Consider the following 19,179-nt stretch of genomic DNA (forward strand, 5'->3'; position numbering starts at 1 on the left):
GTTCCTGAATACGGTAGCGGTGCCTGGGTAGAGGAGCAGCCGAGCAGTACCACCGGAGTGTCGTCCGGTGGGTGTATCTTTAACCAGGAAGAAGGAACGAGGCGCGACGTCGACTGGGCCACAAAAAACGCCTGCGCATTACCGAGCGTCCCCAATCAGACGGCGCCAAAAGGAAGTCGAAGCATGACACGCCCCCGTCGCTGGTGCGGCGCAGGCTGATGGTGACAGGCCCGGCCTCTGTCCAAACTCTGGGAGCCGAAGAAAGACGTGCAGCGTGGGCATCAAGCGCGACCAGGCTCTTGATAGGCTGCCTCCTGGAATTGGGCCTCGAACGCTCGGCCAAGCATACGTCTATCCTCATCCCGTCGCTCGCAACCGCGTCACACCCGTCCCTTTCAGCATCGCTTTCTCCCTGGCCGACTCAGCGGGGCAACACCGCCGTCCGCCGCTTCTCCATTCGGCCACAGAGCCGCGGCATTACGAAGTCCAGGGTACCGCGAGCCCGCTACGCCACCCGTCAACCCGCTGTTCAACACCACGAGAGCGCCAAACCACCAAATACATCGCGTGCTGTACCGCCTTTTTGGCAAGGCTGTCCGCGGACCTGATCTCTGCATCGTCGCGCTAGACCCCCAACGTGCATTGCACCGAGCTGGTAAGTGCCGTCCCGTCTATATCGATCGTCAGGCGAAGGGCTTTCCATCTCCGTACCGCCTTTGAACATGTAGTCTACAGCGATACTCATACATCGTGCCTAGTGCCATCTCATTTGATTCCGCTTTCCTTTTTTATGCCAGTTCTCGTCTGAACCCTTCCGCACTGTAATTCGCCCAGCGTCAGGTGACCACGCGATGCATACTTACTTGTCCTAAGATAGAAGGAACATGGTGCTGGAAACGCCGCTGCTCCGGGTGAGCAGACCCGTGGCTGCTTGTTCGCGATGTCGAGCCGCAAAAGTCAAGTGCGATGGAAAGCTGCCCGCATGCACCGCCTGTGAAAAGTCTAATCGGGCCTCTGAGTGCTCGAGCACGAACGATCAGTTTGCGCGCGGAAAAGAACGGAGCTATGTTGCTACATTGGAATCCAGAGTCGAGAAGCTCGAGAAGAAGATCCAGGAAGCACGGGCGAGGCGGAAGTCTTCAGGCGTTCTAATGCTAGACATGTCTGAAAACTCGACCCCGCGTAGAGCGTCTGCCGATACCATAAAAGCAACTAGACCCATCAGCAAAAGAGCTGCACGACGGAAGGAAGCATCAGAGATTGATGACCTGGTGTCAGATTTCGGTCTTCTGTGAGTGCGCCATATCCACCTTAATGTGCTGCACTAATCCACCAAGTGCCGTGAATGCCACTGCGAGAGACTTCTATGGCTTCACAACAGAAATGTCTTACGCCCGCCTGATCCGATCAGCGAGCGCAAAAGAGCCACTACCCGCAGACCTGATCAAAGCACTACCTCCAAAGTATGCAGCAACGCCACTGATTCAGCACTACCTGAACAACATCTTTACTCTTTGGCCAGTCTTCGAGGAGGCTACCCTCTACTCCTCTGTGGATGCCGTCTACCAGCAAGGTGACAATGCAAAACCTTGGGATCGGTGGAGCGTGCGCATGGTGTTGGCCATCGCATGTCTCTCCCAGTCCGAGTCGAGAGGTGACACCCACTACTCTGATGCCGTCGGACACATGAATGCTGCGCTAGAAAACGCTGAAGACGTGCTACATCCAGGCTACGTTTCTAGCATTCAAGCTTTGATACTCTGGACCATCTATGCTACTATGGACCCGCATCACTTCGATAGCTGGACACTAGTGGGCGCAGCTTCCAGAGCGATGGTCGATCTCGGTATACATCAAGACCCTTCTAAGAATGTAGCAATGTCAAGAGCAAAGCTAGAGATCAGGAGAAGAGTGTACTGGTGCGTATACTCTCTAGACAGGTAAGGCCGCGCCTCACGCTTCTTCTCTCTCTCTCTCTCTCTCTCTCTCTCTCTCTCTCTCTCTGCTTGCTAACCACATGGTAGATCAACATCGCTCGTCCAGACTCGCGCCTTTTCATTCTCAGACGAGGCTGCACACGTCGGCTTTCCATTCTATAACGCCTCAGTATCTCCAAAGTTTGCCTCGCCTACATCCCAAGTCTTCCAACAGTCTTTCGACACCGCAGTTGATCTCTTTAGGATACGAGAGATACAATCTGAGTGGTACATGGATCTCTTCCAATCTGGGCGCGAGCCCTGGCAGGAACCCTACCAATATATCTGGAAGCAATATAACAGGATGTCGGAGTGGTTCCAAGATATGCCACAAAGCACTTTACCCGCCGTAAAGTCCTTCTTCGAGCTCGAACTTCTTTACAGCTATGTTTACATTCTCTCACCAAGCCCGCGGATACCCCACATACACGAGTATGCGCAACGGCTGATCTTTGAACATTGCATCGCATATGCTACAAACCTCTTGGCCGTATTGGATAAGCCGTCTCATACAGTCAAACCTCCGGTCACCTTCTATGACGCCATGCGTGCGTATATGACAGGCCGACAGTTTGTCGATGTTCTGTCGCGCAACATGGAAATGATTCTTGACCCAAGACCACCAGTGCCTCCAACACCACTGGCCCCTCAAACGGAATCAGAAGATCCGCTTGCACCACCCGCGCAAATCAGCGCACCGCCTTTTCCGTCGCCACTGCTACCAGAGGGGCAAACTTCGCCATTGGATCCTACAAACCGGGCGATAAACGCTATCCACGACTACACATCAGTACTTTCTAAGTTCGGGTTGAGATTCGGTTTCACTCACTGGCGCGATCGCTTCCAACGAGAGTCAGCCGCTCTCTCCGCTCAGCTCTACCAACGCCAGCAGACGTCCCCACACACCTCGCCTCCAGTACAGCAGCTCCCACCGCCCGTGGATTATCCTCCGCAATGGTTACCGATGCCGTCCGTGTCGCCGCAAGCGCCGAACTTGATGTATCCTGGCGGCCCAACAACACCACCCAGTCTCTTCCCACAATCTAGTCCTTTCGCCAGCTCAATGTCTTACACCGGCACCTCGTACGACGGATCCGGCCACAGTCCGCAACCACACGGTATGACCTTCGATGCGAGCCCAGGTCAGCAAACGTGGGCTACCCCATCACCTCAGCCGGTACCAGAGTTGCCGCAACCTTCCGGTGGTCAGAAGAGGAGGGCGATGGTGTATGGTCCGGGCTTACCGGCGCCGCATCAGGGTCAGGGTCATAGCCCTGGTGCGTCGTCGATATCAGGGCAGGATAGCAATGGATGGACACAGCAGGATCAGCAGCAGCAGCAGCAACAAGATCCAAACAGTTACTTCCAAGTACCGTCTCTACAGCAGCAGCATAGCAATTCCTGGACGCAGGATCCGTCGCAAGGCAATTGGGGTTGATAGAAGCAAGATCGCAATACTTATTCTGTCCAATGATATGAAACCTGTCTGATATTCTGTTGTTGCAAACCGAGCACCTTTTCGCATTAAATCCTCTAGCAAGCATGTGAACTACAGTACATGGCGGGCCCGTAATCCGACCTGACCTCGTACGTGAGAAGGCGTTGCTTCCTACGGGGGATAATCTAGTCGCTTAAAGATCCATTAAATTACTCCGTTGTCATTCGGTTTTCCCAGCGCATCCACTGAGACTTAGCCAAGCCTTCTTTCAGCAGATGAGCCGCAACATGATCTTGTCTTTCCTCCCAATCGCGAAGAACCTGATAGCAGAACCCGCACCTCAAGGACTCAGGATTGAAGTCAGGATTACCCTGCTTCAATCTAGAAACTGAATGCTTGCTGACGTTGCCTCTCCGATGGCGCTCTTTCATGTGAATCAAGAGCTGGTCTTCGCGATAGAAGATGCGAGATGCGGCATCTTTGTGGATTGCGGAAGGCTGTACGCCTAGGTTGCAGACCCAATGGTACGGCCAGTAATGTACAGCTGTTTCGTGACGGTCCCATTCAGAGCGGAATTGGAAGGACTTGTTGCAGCTTGACCAAGTGCAGTACCATGAACGGCTTTTTGGGCGTTTAGTAGTTACGGGGCTCTTTTCTTCTGTTTCGCGGGCTGATGCCGTAGCATTGAATTGGTTCGGAACCTGCACCCAGCTTTTGCGTCCTCGGCGCGGACCCCTGGAATCGACAGAATTCTGACTGATCCAACTCCCTGCACTGCTCCCAGAATTTATTGAACTATCCGAGCCAGCTATGCTACCAGCCACATCGTTTGTAGGCAGGAGAGCTCGCGACATCCGGGCTCTGAGTCTAGAATCTTTCCAAGTTCGGGAGTTGTGTTGTTTCAGTACTTCGAGTTCAGACTGCGTCATCTTTGTCGTGCTCGGGATCCGAGCTTCAAATTTCGATGTGCGGTCCAATTCAGCTATTAGCTGTTCCGTTGTTCCCGTTCTTAAGATCAAAGAGTAATTATCCAAGAGTGAGTCAATGGCAGTCGAAGGGATGGCTTCCTCTGTGAGAGGGGTCGCGAGATATCGCTCGAGAGAAGTTGTGCTACGGGCGGGCGACACTCGATCCAGTTCCCTGAGACTCTCGGCTGAGACGGACGTCGATGCTTGTGAGGGCGTCTCCGATACTGAGCGCTCCCGACTTTCTTGTGGTGACAAAGCAACCGGAAAACCTAGCAGAAGACATTAGCTGTTGCATTCTGGATAGTCCAAGGTTTCCAAATGGCTGTTGGGAGTAAAAGAAGTAAAGGTAACGCACGGATATGAGCCGTGCGGTGTCTGGCGTTACTGAACCACGTCTTGACACATTTCTTGTCCAGCCCCGTTCGTTCCTGCAGATCGTTCATCTCGCGTGTGCCAGGGTAGCGGTTTTTCGAGAAATATGCCGACAAGATGGTCCTGTTCTTCGAAGATATATTTGACCGTCGTGATAGTTGCTTTACCAGCGGTCTGGTCGGATCGCGGGACTTATTGGCCGTATATGAGTGAGTCTGATCGTTCGAATGCAAATTCGGGCTTGTTGGGCCCATCTCAAATGAATCCAGAGATAGAGACTGGCCAGCGAGGTTTGCTTCGGTAAGCTCAAACCGTTCTGGGGCGGGTTCCAATGGTTTCAGAATATCGTTTGGAGATGCGATTGGCTGTTCCAGATGGAAAGAAGGTAGTGGTAAGTCGTTGTCTACGGCAAAGTTACCACATACGCCGTGCTGTTCGCAGTAGAGGGGCGGGAAGTCGCACACGCAACCCAAGTCCATGGTCGAATCTGCTTCTAGACCAGTTGCGTGCTCTGATTCAGGCCTGGGTTCGATCGAAAGAATGGGTACATTCCCCCATAACATTGTGTCCATAGCATCTTGCTCTTCGAGAAATCGCTGATAAGTTGCGTCTTGGTTCATATTTGGTTCAAGATGTTTGGGTTGAATCTGGAAGGTGCATTCCGCGTCCATGGCAGCGGTAATAGAATGGAAACGAAGTATAATGCAGCTGATAAGTAATCGGTACGAAAGATTTGGCTGACAGCTTGTAAGCGCTTGATGGTGACATGGCGAAAGCTGGGGTTCGGCTCGCTATTAAGCTACCCATGGTGAGGCTGAAAAACAAGGTGAGCGGCTTGACGTTCGTGGCTTGATGTTCGAGGCTAGGAGACGGGGAGCAGCGGTGTCGTCGTTGCCCGATTGGCTAATGCTAGCACCGCATCCACTAACGCGATGCAGAGGAACAAGGGGAGAAGGACGCAATATGTGCACAGTGACGTTGCACAGGATGCCACGGGGGAAGTAGATGGAATCGTGGGGTTGTCGCGAAGGATGGACACGACGCGCACGCGTCCCAGCAGGGGATCGCCAGGGCAGGCAGGGTCGACCCCCACTTGACGCGGGGCATCCGCCGCTATCTCTGCGCAACACCCAGCAACCAATCTGACACCCGACGAAATGCCTTACATCACCCTCGCGCACGCATCGCATTACTACCCAAGATTTTTCCAACTCCCAGAGCCACCCTGAAGCATCCTAAACCACCACCACAATGTCCACCCCCCTCGAGCGCGCCCTAACCGCCATCGACGCAGCCCACGCCGAAGACCCAAATAAAGTCACGATCAATGGCACCGAGATGCCCTACGAACTCCACTACGCGCAGAAATGCACCTCCTACCTCGAAAAGCGCGCCCCCTCCGCCTCCGAGCCCCTCCGCCTCGCCATCCGCGCCCAACACTTCCGGCGCTGGGAAGTGCCTCGCGCGAGCTACCCCATGACGCGCCCGGGCTACCACGCCTGGCGCACCTTTCTCAAAAAACGACAAGCCGAGCTCGTCGAACAAATCTGCCTCGATGCCGGATACACCGCTGAAGACGCGTCAACAGTTGGCAGTTTGATCCGCAAAGAAGACCTCAAGGTGAATGAGGAGACGATGGTGTTGGAGGATGTGGCGTGTCTTGTTTTTCTGGACGACCAGTTCGAGGCGTTTGAGAAGGAACATGATGAGGAGAAGATTGTCAAGATTTTGCAGAAGACGTGGGGGAAGATGACGGAGAGGGGGCATGAGCTTGCGTTGGAGATTCCGATGGCGGGGAGGCCGAGGGAGGTTGTTATGAAGGCGCTGGAGGGGAATTGATGATGGGCATGGGATGGAATGGAATGAAATGAAAAACGAATGGAATTGAAGTGTGTGATTTCTGTAGATTATGTGGGTGTGCCATTTGTTATGTTTGGGTATCGTTCTGAGCCTGTGACGTCTTTTTCCCTCCTCTTACAACCAGTATGTCCACGGGTCGTAGCCTAAGCTCCGCCCTCACGCTTAGCGTACTCCTCCTCCATGGCCTCCTCGTACCGCTTCTCAGCTTCCTTCTCCTGCTCAGTCTTCTCGCCGTTGTTCGCGTTCGCGAGAGCTCGTGTAGCGGCGTTCTGTATGTCGTTCTGAGCCTGCGCAGCAGCTGAAGACTGGGTCGCTGGGGTGGACTGCGAGGTCGCGGATGGCATTGGGACGGGCATCTTGGTGGTTGAGTTTGGTGGTGTTTGTAATGTGTAGAGTTTGAGTGTTTGATGCGAGATTGGGTAGTTGCTCGGGATTGGGTGTGGAAGATGAGAGACGTTGGAGGGACGCGTGAGGGGGCTATATACTGCTATACAAATGACTGGTGTTGCGTCATTGTGGCGGTGCGGGTGTGGCTGGAATCTTCCAAAGAACGTGATTCGCCACTGATCTTCGTTTGGCGACTTTCGCATGTGAAGACCACTGGCAGGTGCTGTTTGCACAATATGATGCGTTTTTACTTTAGGAGAGTTGTCTTCTAAATCATTGAAGGGCGATGCAATCATGGAGTTGACGTGGTGATGTAGACACAGAAGGTCGCAATACATCATCCCCTCGTCCTCTTACCACGATCAACGCTTGTTCCGTGCTTATTGCTTACAGCATTACTGATATTTTCAAATCGACATGTTGTTCTATACAAGCATTTTGCTTCTGTCTATCGCATTTTGCGTTTCTCTAGGAGATGCTACTAATACGCTCTCTGGGTCTCTCAAGCCAACACCGACGCGGTTGCACTCCCATGCACATCCCCATGTACCTACATCCACCAGCTCACCTCTCGCCATGGCGAAACAAGGCCATCCTACCGAAGGCCCCGCCTATTCAAGCTGGGCCCTTGCAGCAATCTCGTCTGCATCTCTCTCCACTACATCCCAGTGTCCACCCCTCCAATCCCTATGCGGCAGTGTCGGTTGCTACGATCCGAGTACAGAGCAATGCTGCGCCAAGAGGGGCATTTGCAAAATCACCCAAAACTGCGTCGAGGTCCAGCTACACAACGGCACGATGGCGGCAGGATGCTGTCCTGGTGGAACATCAGCTTGTGATGGCGTGTGCTTCGACGCATCCGCCTCCAAGTGCTGCGCTGCACCAGGCGGCACTCATGGGCTTTGCTCTGCGAACCAGGACTGCTGTGGAAACATGTGCTGCGATGAAGGCGCGGTTTGTGCCAATGGATTCAACGGTCCGATGTGCTGGCAAAAGCATGATAAAGGCACTGAGGAGATTGAAGGCCACGCCTTTATTCCACCAATTATTCCCGTTCCGAGTACGCAAAAGAGCGGTAGCGTGAGGATCAAAGCTCCCGGAATCTTCCACGCTCTATTGTTCTTGGCCCAGTTTGTGGCTGGTAGCTCCGAACAGGCCTTTCCCGCGACGCGTCTCCAATCGCTACCAATACCCCATGGAGCAGAAAACCCGGACATGGGCAATTTGACCGCATCCCCGAACAAGCGTTCATCCTGTGAGCCATTGGAACCCTGTGGTAGCGGCTGTCAATATAAACCATCTCAGTGCTGCTTCCGGGAGGATGGTACTTCTGGTTCATGTAATGCAGGCGATGTGTGCTGTCAAGAGTACTGTTGTCCTTCCAATACCATATGTATGGTCGCATCTGTGCCGCACAGTTCCGGACCGTGGTGCTGGCCGCCAGATTTACCGAGAACAACAGCGAACGTGCCATATGATCCGTTTCCTTGGCCTCACGACGTGGATGGGACAGGCTTCAAGAACACTCGAATCAAGAACAGCTCCGCTGGAACGCGACCATCCAGTGTGTTTTGCCTCATTACGTTCTTACTTTCGTTAGTGATCGCAACCTCCGCTTTGAGATTAGTGTCGATGAGTACCACTGCAACGACTGTGGGCGAACCGCTGAGGACGGTCACCACTACTATGCCGCCACATACGACAACTGGAATGGATAGCCACGTTGTTTTACCCGATGAAAAAGACCTGGATGCTGCAGGCCACGGTGGTCATGGTCACGGCGGTCACAACGCTGGAGATCATGCTGGAGGCGGTCATAACAACACCGCAGCGCGACCGGCTATACCACGACTCTTTCGACTCCTGGTCTGAAAGGGGAAACTCTGCCGTTCCAGCCGTGATTTCATCATGGCATCTGCCGACTCCCTTGCCTCGGAATAGAAGCATATTTAATGATTATCATGGGAGTGTCTGGGTCGTCGGCTGGGAACTTCAAGCGAGAGGGGTGGCAGCGAAATGAACGGTGTTTTCTTTTCTGTTCTTGCTGTATGTAGGATGGGCGGGGCCACATATCATGCAGATTTAGGACTAAGGATGGATCTGTCGTCGGCCGAATTTGAATGACGTAGATACTGTCTATCGCGTCAGTACAAACGAAGTGCAGATTGTCGAATCTCGTGAAAATATCGATAGGCTCAGACTTGCCTTTTTTAATATCGAATCAATGACACCAAATGCGTAGAGGATGTCCTATCTATTGCTAGATAGGAAAGCCCCGAGGAAAAGCATTGGTGCCTCAACCGCTTGCTCGGTCTGTAATCATAGCCAAAGGGGAAATGAGAACAAAAGAGTGACTGACCTTATTGACTTAGAACATGCGTGCCTTTCGTCTTGCCCGTCTCCATTTTGGCAGTGCGAGCGCCAAATTGTATCGCACGCTTCTTCTCTGCAGCTACTCTTTTCATGCCCAAGTGCCATGCCAACAAACGAAGTGCCCGCTTCCCGGGCTCGAGCAGCTGTGCAGGGTCTTCGCTATCGGTGATTTGCTCTAAGCCGAAATCGCATTTGGACGTCACCGGAAGACGGAGGGCTAATGCTATGAAGTCTTCGTCCAGGAAAGGAAATCGGACTTCTCTACTGCTGTTGCTGATCACGCGATCATCACGACCCAAGTTTCTCTTTCCCAGACGACTGAAATCGAGTTCCAGCTCTTCAATTAGGCCAGGATACCCGCGCCGAGCAAAGGCTGTAGCGTGTCGTTGGTACCCACCGAAGAGCTCGTCAGCACCGAGTCCGGAAAGAAGTACGTGCGCGGTAGTGGAGTAGGGCTCAGCTTTGGCCTTGGCCACAACGTGCGACAAGCCAACTCCGCGGGAAGCGAAGTAAAGTGCGTATGATATGGACAGATCCATTTCCGTGTTGTGGGGATGCATCAACGCCATGACGGTGCTGCGATGAGCTTGTGTCTCGGTATAGGGCACGTTGACCTCGACGAAACGCCACTCACGTCCAGGACAAATCTCTACCAGCTCTGCAAGAGATGATCGTCCAGTGACACGGTCGGGACAGAGCTCGTAGGGACTGACGTCTGGCTCGAGATTGGAGTGAATCCGAGGGTTCTCAAACGCGACATTGAGTAGGTCGACAGGTTCGCTTAGTGGTAGAAGTTCGTGACACATGCGCGCGAGGATTGTGCAGTCCAGGCCACCAGAGAAAAGAACGGCTACGCGTGTTTCTCCCCAGACTCCAAGCTTCGATTCCCCAGTCACTGCCTCCCGTATGTGTTGAGTGCGCAATTGGAGTGATCTCTCTAACGACGCCCTTAGCTGTTCTACTGCCCCAGCATCCTGTGAAGCAGAGTTACTGTCGATAGTCTGGTCCATGGCTGGGAACGGCAGAGTCTGAATCTGTTAGCATAAGTCGTGTGTCAGATGACTTACCTACGAAAGACAACCCAGAGTCCTCTTCTTGATCTGAGCGGCGATGCGGAACTCTCGTTACTGGGAACGATTTTGACGTAGGGTCTGCCAGCTCTACGTCTATAACATAGATACCATCGGCTTCCACCTCGGCCCACGACTCACCAGAGGCATTATCGCATACGCTAGAGAGTACAAGAGTGCCATCAGAAGTAGACTTTTGGAGCAGCGAGCGCCTTCCTAGGCAGTCGCGTCCGTAGTAGATGCGTTTGTGCGATGCATCGTAAAAGACGAGAGCATATGGGCCTCGCACGACTGACAGCAGCTCGATGACGCGTGGCATAGACGCCTCGCGCGTTCCAGTACATGCGTCCAGAAGTTTGGTAAAGACTAGCTTAGAGTCATTACCATCAATTGCCTGTCCAGCAATGCTCCACGCCTCCCCATTCCAGCAGAGGACGGAGCCGGTCGTATCATCTCTAAGTGGCTGCTCAACGATGTCGTTGCCGCGGAGAGCAAGAACCGTCGACAGGAAAGTCGCGTGAAGACGCGTTGAGACGTCCTTGGCGTTGGATTCGACAACGGTCTGGTGCTGCCCTGTGCTGTCTGGCCCTCTATTCCGGAGCAGTCGCTGGGTGTTGGCGTCAGGTATCACGTGTTCAGTCCGACTGAGCGAGAAGAAGATGCCGCACATGGCTGGGCTGATGAAATGGCGACGCAGGTCTGGTGTTGGCAGTGGCACGGCTGCAGTTGCTTGACGCGCTAGCGGCGGTGGCTCGGAGACTCGGCTTCTAGATGCCGGGAGACCATGCGGACGATTCACACACGCAGGCGCAGCAGACGTCAATCACCAGAGCACTTGACTTATATTCCCCCTGCGAGAGCTGTTGTGAGCTCTATTCCAGACCCATGGACGCTTGATCAACCACCCACAGCCCATCCATAATCCCCCCGTCGCACTCGGTCTATGTCTCCCCCGAACGCAACTCCGCAACCCGATGCAGCCCACGACAGCCACGCCGAAAGGGAGCTAGATAAGGTGCACGACCAGCACAATGTAGCCACGAGCAACCAGAGCGCGCCTTCCGTAGAGCAGCGTACAGATTCCAAAGCACCGACGGATGACGCGAACACGGCGACTGACGCGGGGCAGCCTAGCCATGTCGAGGCCCAAGACGAGGGGCATGATGGCAAGGAAGAGCCGACAGATGGGGTAGAGAAAGCACCTGAAACACCAGAGGAGACGAATGCTGCCCCAACAGGTCTCGAGGAACCCCAAGAGAAGGACACAGAAGCTGCGCAGCCAGCATCTACCGCGCCGATAGACGAGCTCACCACCAAGACAGAGAGCACAACGCTAGACCGAGCATCAACACCACCGCCGGGGCTCAGCGAGAAATCAGCAGGGAAAGCGCCCATACAATCGCCGTCGCCTCCGCCCCCTCCACCCAAAGACGACAAATACCTCACGACCAGCAACGTGCCCAGCCGAACCACATCCCCAATGTCGCAGGAACGATCGAGTGGGAGAAATTCGGAAGATGCTGCGGCCGACGACTATGGGACGAACCATGACGGCACAAGCGACGCGGTAGACAACTCGCAGGAGGAGATACAGAGCATCATGGATCAGTTCCAAGGGGATGGTGGGCCTGGCGAGAACGAGATCATGTCGCCTAGATTGGAAATCGCAAACCCCATGCTGGAGTCGCCGTCGACCCCGTATCCGCCGCGAAGATCAAGTCTCGTACCGCTCGACAAGCCCCTTCCCATTCCGGCTGACGATTCAGCCGCGACCGCCCCGCTCCAATCACCACCTCCTCGCACCTCCTCCCTACATCGCGTAGGCACCGGCACGTCCTTCGCCGAACCGTCATCGCCCAGTGCACATGCCTCGAAGTACAAGCCAGCGCAGCCAGCACCCGAGCCCGAACCAGACCTACCCTTCGACTTCCACCGCTTCCTCGAACAACTACGCCATCGCACAGCAGACCCCGTTGCCAAGTTCCTGCGCTCTTTCCTGCTCGAGTTTGGAAAGAAGCAATGGATGGTACATGAGCAAGTCAAGATCATCGGTGACTTTCTCGAATTCATCAGCAAGAAGATGGCACAGTGTGAAGTTTGGCGGACCGTCTCAGACGCCGAGTTTGACAACGCGAGAGAAGGCATGGAGAAGCTGGTCATGAACCGGTTATACACACAAACGTTCTCGCCTGCGATCCCGCCTCCAGAGCCAGCATCACCACGCAAGGGTCGACGGAGACAGGAGCCGCCTGGACCAGGCCGTAGGGGCCAGCATCAGGAGGATGTAGAGCGGGATGAGGTCTTAGCGCAGAAGGTGCGCATATACAAATGGGTCAGCGAAGAGCATCTGGATATCAAACCGGTAGGCGACAAGGGCCGCAAGTTTTTGCATCTCGCTCAGCAGGAGCTATTGAAGATTAAAAGCTATCGGGCGCCTAGGGACAAGATTATCTGCATCTTGAACTGCTGCAAGGTCATCTTTGGTTTTCTGCGGACGTCAAACTCTGATCAATCAGCCGATGCTTTCGTACCACTGCTCATTTACACAGTACTACAGGCGAACCCCGATCATCTCGTCTCCAACGTACAATACATTTTGCGGTTCCGGAATCAAGACAAGCTTGGTGGAGAAGCTGGCTACTACATATCATCGCTGATGGGCGCCATCCAGTTCATCGAGGGTCTCGATAAGACGTCATTGACAGTGACCGACGAGGATTTTGAGAAGAATGTCGAAGCAGCCGTTTCGGCCATCGCTGAGCGTCACGCAGCTGAAGAGGCCGAATCTTCATCATCATCCGCATTATTGCATCCTACTGCGCCTGGCCACAAGCGTATGCCATCACCCCATTATCATCATATAGCGGAAAAGACAACGCCATTGCGACCAGAGCTTACACAAAGAAACTCCATGGAGGCAGAGACCGCAGGGCCGAGACGGTCAACAAGTCTGAAGGATCGCAAGTCCGAAGCGGAGCAGCCAGAGGAAGAGAACGCAGCCGTTGCAGGCCTACTGCGAACAATACAACGGCCGCTCAGCACCATTGGTCGTATTTTCTCCGACAACGATACAAACCATCCGTCTGGACCTGCAGCGGCCCAGAAACCACAATTACCGCCACGTGCGTCAACAGAGTTTCCCGGCAACATGAGCGAGAAGCAACGCCCATCGCATGACGAAGACCGGCAAAGGCAGAGGTTGACGGCTGAAGACGCCGCAGCGCGACAGGCTTCAGCTGAAGCAGAGGAAGCGAGGCGCATACAACGGCAGGAACACAAGGTCGTAGTCGAGACGCTGACAGGCATGTTTCCCCAGCTGGACCGGGATGTCATCGACGATGTCGTGCGGCAGAAAGAGGGCCGGTAAGTTCTTTTTCGATTCATTCCATGCATGTTGCCAGATACTAATGATTGTCTAGGGTCGGTCTTGCAGTCGACGCATGTTTAGCATTAGCGAATCCTTGATAGACTTATTCATCTTCTCGGTCGAGTTCTTGGAGGAACTTGGCCTTTTCGTAGTAAACCAAGAGCTATTCTACGTTGCATCATCTACACCATTCATCAGTTCTATATTCTACTTGTGCTCACCGCAGCAAACGCTCAAATATTCTACCTACTCGTCGTTCACAGTTCGGTAGTTCGCGTGACCCTTAAGAGCACATGACTCTCCATTGGGATACATGGCAAACGATGGAAATATATTTTGGTACGCATTTCCACAGTTGACGCGAGAGTATGTGACATCTTACGCGTAAAAGAAGAGCGTTTACTATGACATGTGCTTGTTCGCGTTTGTATGCTTTGAACTTGTCTGTACAGTCTTCCTCGTTCCCCAGTGTCTCTTATATTTTCAACATCAATTCCACATTCAAGCATTTCTTGTACAGGCTACTTCTCACAAGAAGGCTGTATTGTCTTGTTAAGTACAGCGGAATAGATTCAGCGCCCTGTCGATAACCATGTCCGGTCACCACCACTCGCTCCTGCCTGGTCCGCGCGGGCCACCGATCGAACGCGAACTGCGCGCTCTTTCACTTCCACTTTCACTCCTCCACCATCTGATCTCGAGCTCACCTGATTCAATGACGCAACACCGCCTCGCTTATTTCGCACAGCCGATACTTTGTTCCGCGATAGCAAATTTGGTGTCGCGATCCAGCGACCCTGCCTCCCTCAACACTACCACCCAAAACACCCACCTCTTCTTCATTTCTTGAACTTCTACTACTTCACTCTTCCCCTGATTACTTCTGATACACTCAAGTACTTTGTTTGCGCTTCGCGCACCCCACCGCCATCATGAATTTCTGGGAGCAGATGCTTCTAGTGTTTGGCCTCCTCTACGGCGTGCTATCCAATGTCACTGTCGCCCACGACATCTGTGACATTCTGTTCCGCGGTATCCTACACATCGATTTCTTCGAGCTGCAGCTGCACAAGCATCCTTCCGAAGATAGCATCGCCGAGCTGTAAGTAGTACCCAGGCGTGAACGGTGTGTGACATATATACTGACTCAGGAAACCAAACTTTAGGCGAATGGCTCTACTTTGTGGTGCATTCACCTTCATCTACTTTTTCTTCCTTGCTCCTCGTCACCCCGGCATGAACCGTCGATTCGATCTCACGCTTGGCACCTCTATCGTCCTCAAGGCAATACACTCGCTGGAATCGAAGATGATCTATTGCTTCAATAAGATAGACATAGGTCTAAAGTCGCTCGAGAGCAATGTCACCAAAGAGAAGAAATTCAGTAAACGCCTCTCGAAGAAAGCAGATCTTTCGGACGCCAGGAAGTTAGCCTCCAACATGCCGCGAAAGCATCTCCATGTCATCACCCGGAACTCGTTTAGTCGACGCCTACGCAAGGTCGAGAACCGCCTGGATCAAGAACAACTAGAACAGGTCCAGCTCGCGTTCAAGAACAACAAGCTCTCGCCATCGGTTACTGCACTGGATAACGTGATCACATCTCTCTTCACTGACCTCGCCGCACCCTCCACACACATCACACATCACGCCAACAACATCGACAAGCTGAAACATGTTCATTCTTCTGTTAGACGAGCCAGTAGAAAGAAGGACACCCGGATCGGTGCACTTGAGGACGAGAACAACGACATGTTTGAAGAGCTTCGCCACAAGGATGCGGAACTCGACACGGCTTTAACCAACGCAGCTGACTTGACCGATGACTGTCAACGATCGAAGGTGCTACTGCAAAAGGTGACCGCCAACAAGTTGAAAATCGAGGAGTCACTACGCCGATGTAAGATTGAGCTGCGACGGGCTGATGTCAACCACACCACCAGTTCCGGAAGAGTGGCGAGACTCGAGGACCAGATCCAGCTTATGCGTCAGTCCACACAAGAGGCGAACGAGCGAGCCGACGCTATCGAGGAAGAGCTTCAGGATGTCAAAGGTCAGATGAGTGGTCTGGAACGCGAGCGTGCAGACCTTGAGACTGAGCGCCATCAACTTCAGACGAAGTTGAATACAGCCAAAGAGCAGTTGAACGGTGAAGATGGTCTCGAGAAGAAGACTCACGATCTGGACGCTGCCCACGAGCTCGCTCGCCAGCTCAAAGATGAAATCTCGGCTCTCAAAGAGCAACACGCAGATGTCGTCTCCAACAAGGAGAAGGACCTGAGAGAACTCAAACAGCTAAACAGGGACGCTATTTCTCGTAAGAGCAAGGAGATGCAGGAGCATCGTAGGAAGTATCAAGTCGCTCTCTCAACCAAAGAGAAGAAGGATGAAGGCTTGCGCAACGATCTCGCTGCTACAATCAACGCCAAAGATGCGGAGCTCGAAAGATTACGCGCCGAACATGCTGTCGCCATCACCGCTAAAGATAGGCAGCTCGAAGCCAAACACCAGTCTGAAGCTGCGATCATCACTCGCCATGGAATCGAAACGCAAAAGCTTCGTGAAGAGGTCGATTCGGTTAAGCTTCAAAAGGACAACAAAGTCAAAGAGCTTGACGCTCTTGTATCTAGCCATGATGACGCAATGCGTGAGCTTCGTCAACAGCTCGATTTGGTCACTCGGCAAAAGAACGCCAAAGCCCAGGAGCTGGAAGATTCTCGCACCAAGCACATCGCTGACGTGGCCGACAAGGAGAAGGAGTTTGACGACATCGTATCTCGCCATGAAAGCCAAATACAGGAGCTGCGCAAAGAGCTCGATCTGGCTAGGGACCAAAAGGCCGATGAAGCTGAGAAGCTGGAAATTTCACAGGCCGAACTTGCTACCGCGATCAATCTCAAGAACGCAGAGCTGCAGGAAGCACACTACGAACTCGCCATCGCCATCTCTGGCAAGGAATCAGAGATTGGCACACTCAACACCAAACACGTCGCTGCCATCTCTGGCAAGGAATCAGAGATTGGCTCACTTCACACCGAGCACGCCGCTACTATCGCTCGCAAGGATGCAGAGCTCAAGAAAGCCCACGACGACTACGCCATCGCCATCTCTGGCAAGGAATCAGAGATTGGCTCAATCCACACCGAGCACGCCACTGCCATCTCTGGCAAGGAATCAGAGATTGGCTCACTCCACACCCAACACACCGCTGTCATAGCCCGCAAAGATGAGGAGCTTGAAGCACTGCGTAAAGACCTCGACATGGCCAAGCTCAACAAGCAACCATCCTCAACCGATGGTCTGAAAGTCCTTGTCGATTCACAGCAAGAGACAATCCTTTCCATGACAAATGAGTGGAATGCAGTCTACGGCATCATCGAAAACGTCAACATGTGCCTGCCATCCGTCCTGAAGAGGTTGGGCAAGCCTTTGAACGATCGCCTTCCAGAGATAAGGGCCAGAATGCGACGCGACTCTGAATGTAAGCTCAGAATATTCTTTACCAAAATACCCCTACTAATTAATTGATAGTCAGGCCTGCGGAGCACCTGGGTGACCTTGAGACTGCGATGAAGATACGTCGTGGACGGTATGAGCTGGAAGGAACGTTCGATCACCAGTGGGAGTTCTTGAAGAAGTTTGTTCCTGCACTTGTGGAGGCTCATCCCGACGTCAAAGAGCTGGCTAAGGCCATTGATGGCACTTTTGACCGGCTTGAGGAGCAGGTGGTCCAACCCACCAAGGCGCCTACAATCGCGCCCGCCCCAGCGAAGGCGACCCCAGAGAAGCCCCCGAAAGATACATGTGCCTGCAAGTATCGTTTCTTGGTGACGGATAGCCAGGATGCCTGCCGCGACCATCTCGACGGGTGCGATGACTTCGCGAAATGGACCCCCGAGAAGAAGAAAAGCCTTCTGGGTAAGCTCGGTTTGACTGGCTACCAGCAGCCGAAGCAGACAAAGCCGAAGGCAGAGTCGATTACGTGCTGGCACTGCGAGCGTGAATTCGACAAAGCACACGGGCAATGGTTCCACGGCTCTCATGTCAAGGTAACATTATCCTAAACAATATCTATTCAGTGCATTGCTAACATACATGCGTTCTAGGTCTGCAAAAGGGGCGCCCCCAGCTTCGATGATGTCCCCGGCTCGAGCACACCAGGACCGAAGACTCCCGTCACCACACCTTCCAGACGCGCCCCCGTGATCGAGCACGGCTGGCAGAATACCGGGTCAGCGAAGAAGGCAGAGACATCAGACTTTGTTTCTAGTGGCATGGGGAGCAGCAAGTATGCGCGCCGATAGATTCTACAAGGCTCTAGGTCCTTGGCCCGTGGAAGGGAGCAAGGACATTGAGTAGAAAGAAAGAGACGGAGACTATACCAATCAGTGCGACACCACTAAACTGGGTGTCGTCATTGATGGCGAGGTATAGGACGGATACAGTGCGATGGAAGACGATGATCTTGTTGGATTGTTTTGGGTTTGCGATGGCGTTGATGGAGCAGTTAGTGTTTCGATACCCGTAGGATAATCTCAAAGTTTGACAGCACACACCGGTAACAAAGCCTATACAAATCAATAGTTCAGGTACCTGGGATTCCGTGACTTTGGCTACAGCAGTGATGAGGGTATCGGTGTCTTCCTGGACTAGTGCGTTGTTCGATTGGGATCTTCGCGCACTCTAACTGCAAGATGCTGGTATGCGAGGCTGGTTGTCAGACCTCTGCACTGCATTGGGCGGTAAGAGCATATTCCGTTGAGTAGCTTCTCGTCGTTAGGTAATGGATGTCAGGTTGGCCGCATCGAGCACTGGCGGTGAACAAGAACATTGTGCGCAGCTCTTTGCACTCAAGTGGGCTCATTGAAACATACTGAGTGGTCGTCTTCTTGTCGACAAGTACCGAACTGGCAAGTGCGGCTCCAGCCTGTCAGGCAAGCTGGCGTTGGCGTTGCCAGGCCGAGTCACGACAGCGAAGAGCCACGGTGACTATGACTCCACTTCGACTGTCTGGACGCATGGAATAGGCTTCTTCGCAGTGGAGACGCCGCTGGGAATGGTCTCGAAACGAGAATAGGGGACACCCACGACGCAGGTCCGCGGCTTTCTGCGAAGGTAAGTTCCGCGTTCGATAGACCGGCCAGTCCATCTCGTCACGTTGTCACAAATCTCGTCATCAGCACCAGTCTTTCCAAGGACGAAATCGAATCCTAGCAGCTGGAATGCGATTGGCGAAACATCCAAGCATCGCCATATCTGGGTATGATGGCAGATCTCCAGGGATCCAGAACCGTAGCATAAACTTATTTGTTTGTTTGCAACGGACGACAGGGTCTCCGAACCCCAAAAGGGATGTGCCAGAAACGAC

At 53.3% G+C, this 19,179-nt stretch overlaps 6 protein-coding genes across 6 annotated transcripts; 4 read left to right on the plus strand and 2 right to left on the minus strand.

Annotated features, from left to right (window-relative positions):
• Window positions 1–1,160: 1,160 nt before the first annotated feature.
• J4E79_005775 (uncharacterized protein) lies at window positions 1,161–3,414 on the plus strand (the record flags this gene model as incomplete). The annotated part of the gene is made up of 3 exons (XM_049354653.1): window positions 1,161–1,291; window positions 1,338–1,940; window positions 2,025–3,414. The coding sequence occupies 3 exons, from the start codon at window positions 1,161–1,163 to the stop codon at window positions 3,412–3,414; spliced, it is 2,124 nt and encodes a 707-aa protein (XP_049210776.1).
• Window positions 3,415–6,005: 2,591 nt separating this feature from the next.
• Window positions 6,006–6,593, plus strand: J4E79_005776 (uncharacterized protein; the record flags this gene model as incomplete). The annotated part of the gene is made up of 1 exon (XM_049354654.1): window positions 6,006–6,593. The coding sequence occupies one exon, from the start codon at window positions 6,006–6,008 to the stop codon at window positions 6,591–6,593; it is 588 nt and encodes a 195-aa protein (XP_049210777.1).
• Window positions 6,594–6,757: 164 nt separating this feature from the next.
• On the minus strand, window positions 6,758–6,970 carry J4E79_005777 (uncharacterized protein; the record flags this gene model as incomplete). Its single annotated transcript, XM_049354655.1, has 1 exon — window positions 6,758–6,970. One exon carries the CDS (start codon window positions 6,968–6,970, stop codon window positions 6,758–6,760), a length of 213 nt encoding a protein of 70 aa, XP_049210778.1.
• A 2,391-nt stretch (window positions 6,971–9,361) lies between these two features.
• J4E79_005778 (uncharacterized protein) lies at window positions 9,362–11,114 on the minus strand (the record flags this gene model as incomplete). The annotated part of the gene is made up of 2 exons (XM_049354656.1): window positions 9,362–10,402; window positions 10,446–11,114. The coding sequence occupies 2 exons, from the start codon at window positions 11,112–11,114 to the stop codon at window positions 9,362–9,364; spliced, it is 1,710 nt and encodes a 569-aa protein (XP_049210779.1).
• A 273-nt stretch (window positions 11,115–11,387) lies between these two features.
• On the plus strand, window positions 11,388–13,811 carry J4E79_005779 (uncharacterized protein; the record flags this gene model as incomplete). Its single annotated transcript, XM_049354657.1, has 1 exon — window positions 11,388–13,811. One exon carries the CDS (start codon window positions 11,388–11,390, stop codon window positions 13,809–13,811), a length of 2,424 nt encoding a protein of 807 aa, XP_049210780.1.
• A 932-nt stretch (window positions 13,812–14,743) lies between these two features.
• J4E79_005780 (uncharacterized protein) lies at window positions 14,744–18,115 on the plus strand (the record flags this gene model as incomplete). Its single annotated transcript, XM_049354658.1, has 4 exons — window positions 14,744–14,913; window positions 14,978–17,292; window positions 17,343–17,860; window positions 17,918–18,115. 4 exons carry the CDS (start codon window positions 14,744–14,746, stop codon window positions 18,113–18,115), a joined length of 3,201 nt encoding a protein of 1,066 aa, XP_049210781.1.
• Window positions 18,116–19,179: the final 1,064 nt, after the last annotated feature.

Source organism: Alternaria viburni, assembly GCF_023758015.1.
Source record: "Alternaria viburni strain BMP 2772 chromosome Unknown scaffold_11, whole genome shotgun sequence".
Classification (NCBI taxonomy): Eukaryota; Fungi; Ascomycota; class Dothideomycetes; order Pleosporales; family Pleosporaceae; genus Alternaria; species Alternaria viburni.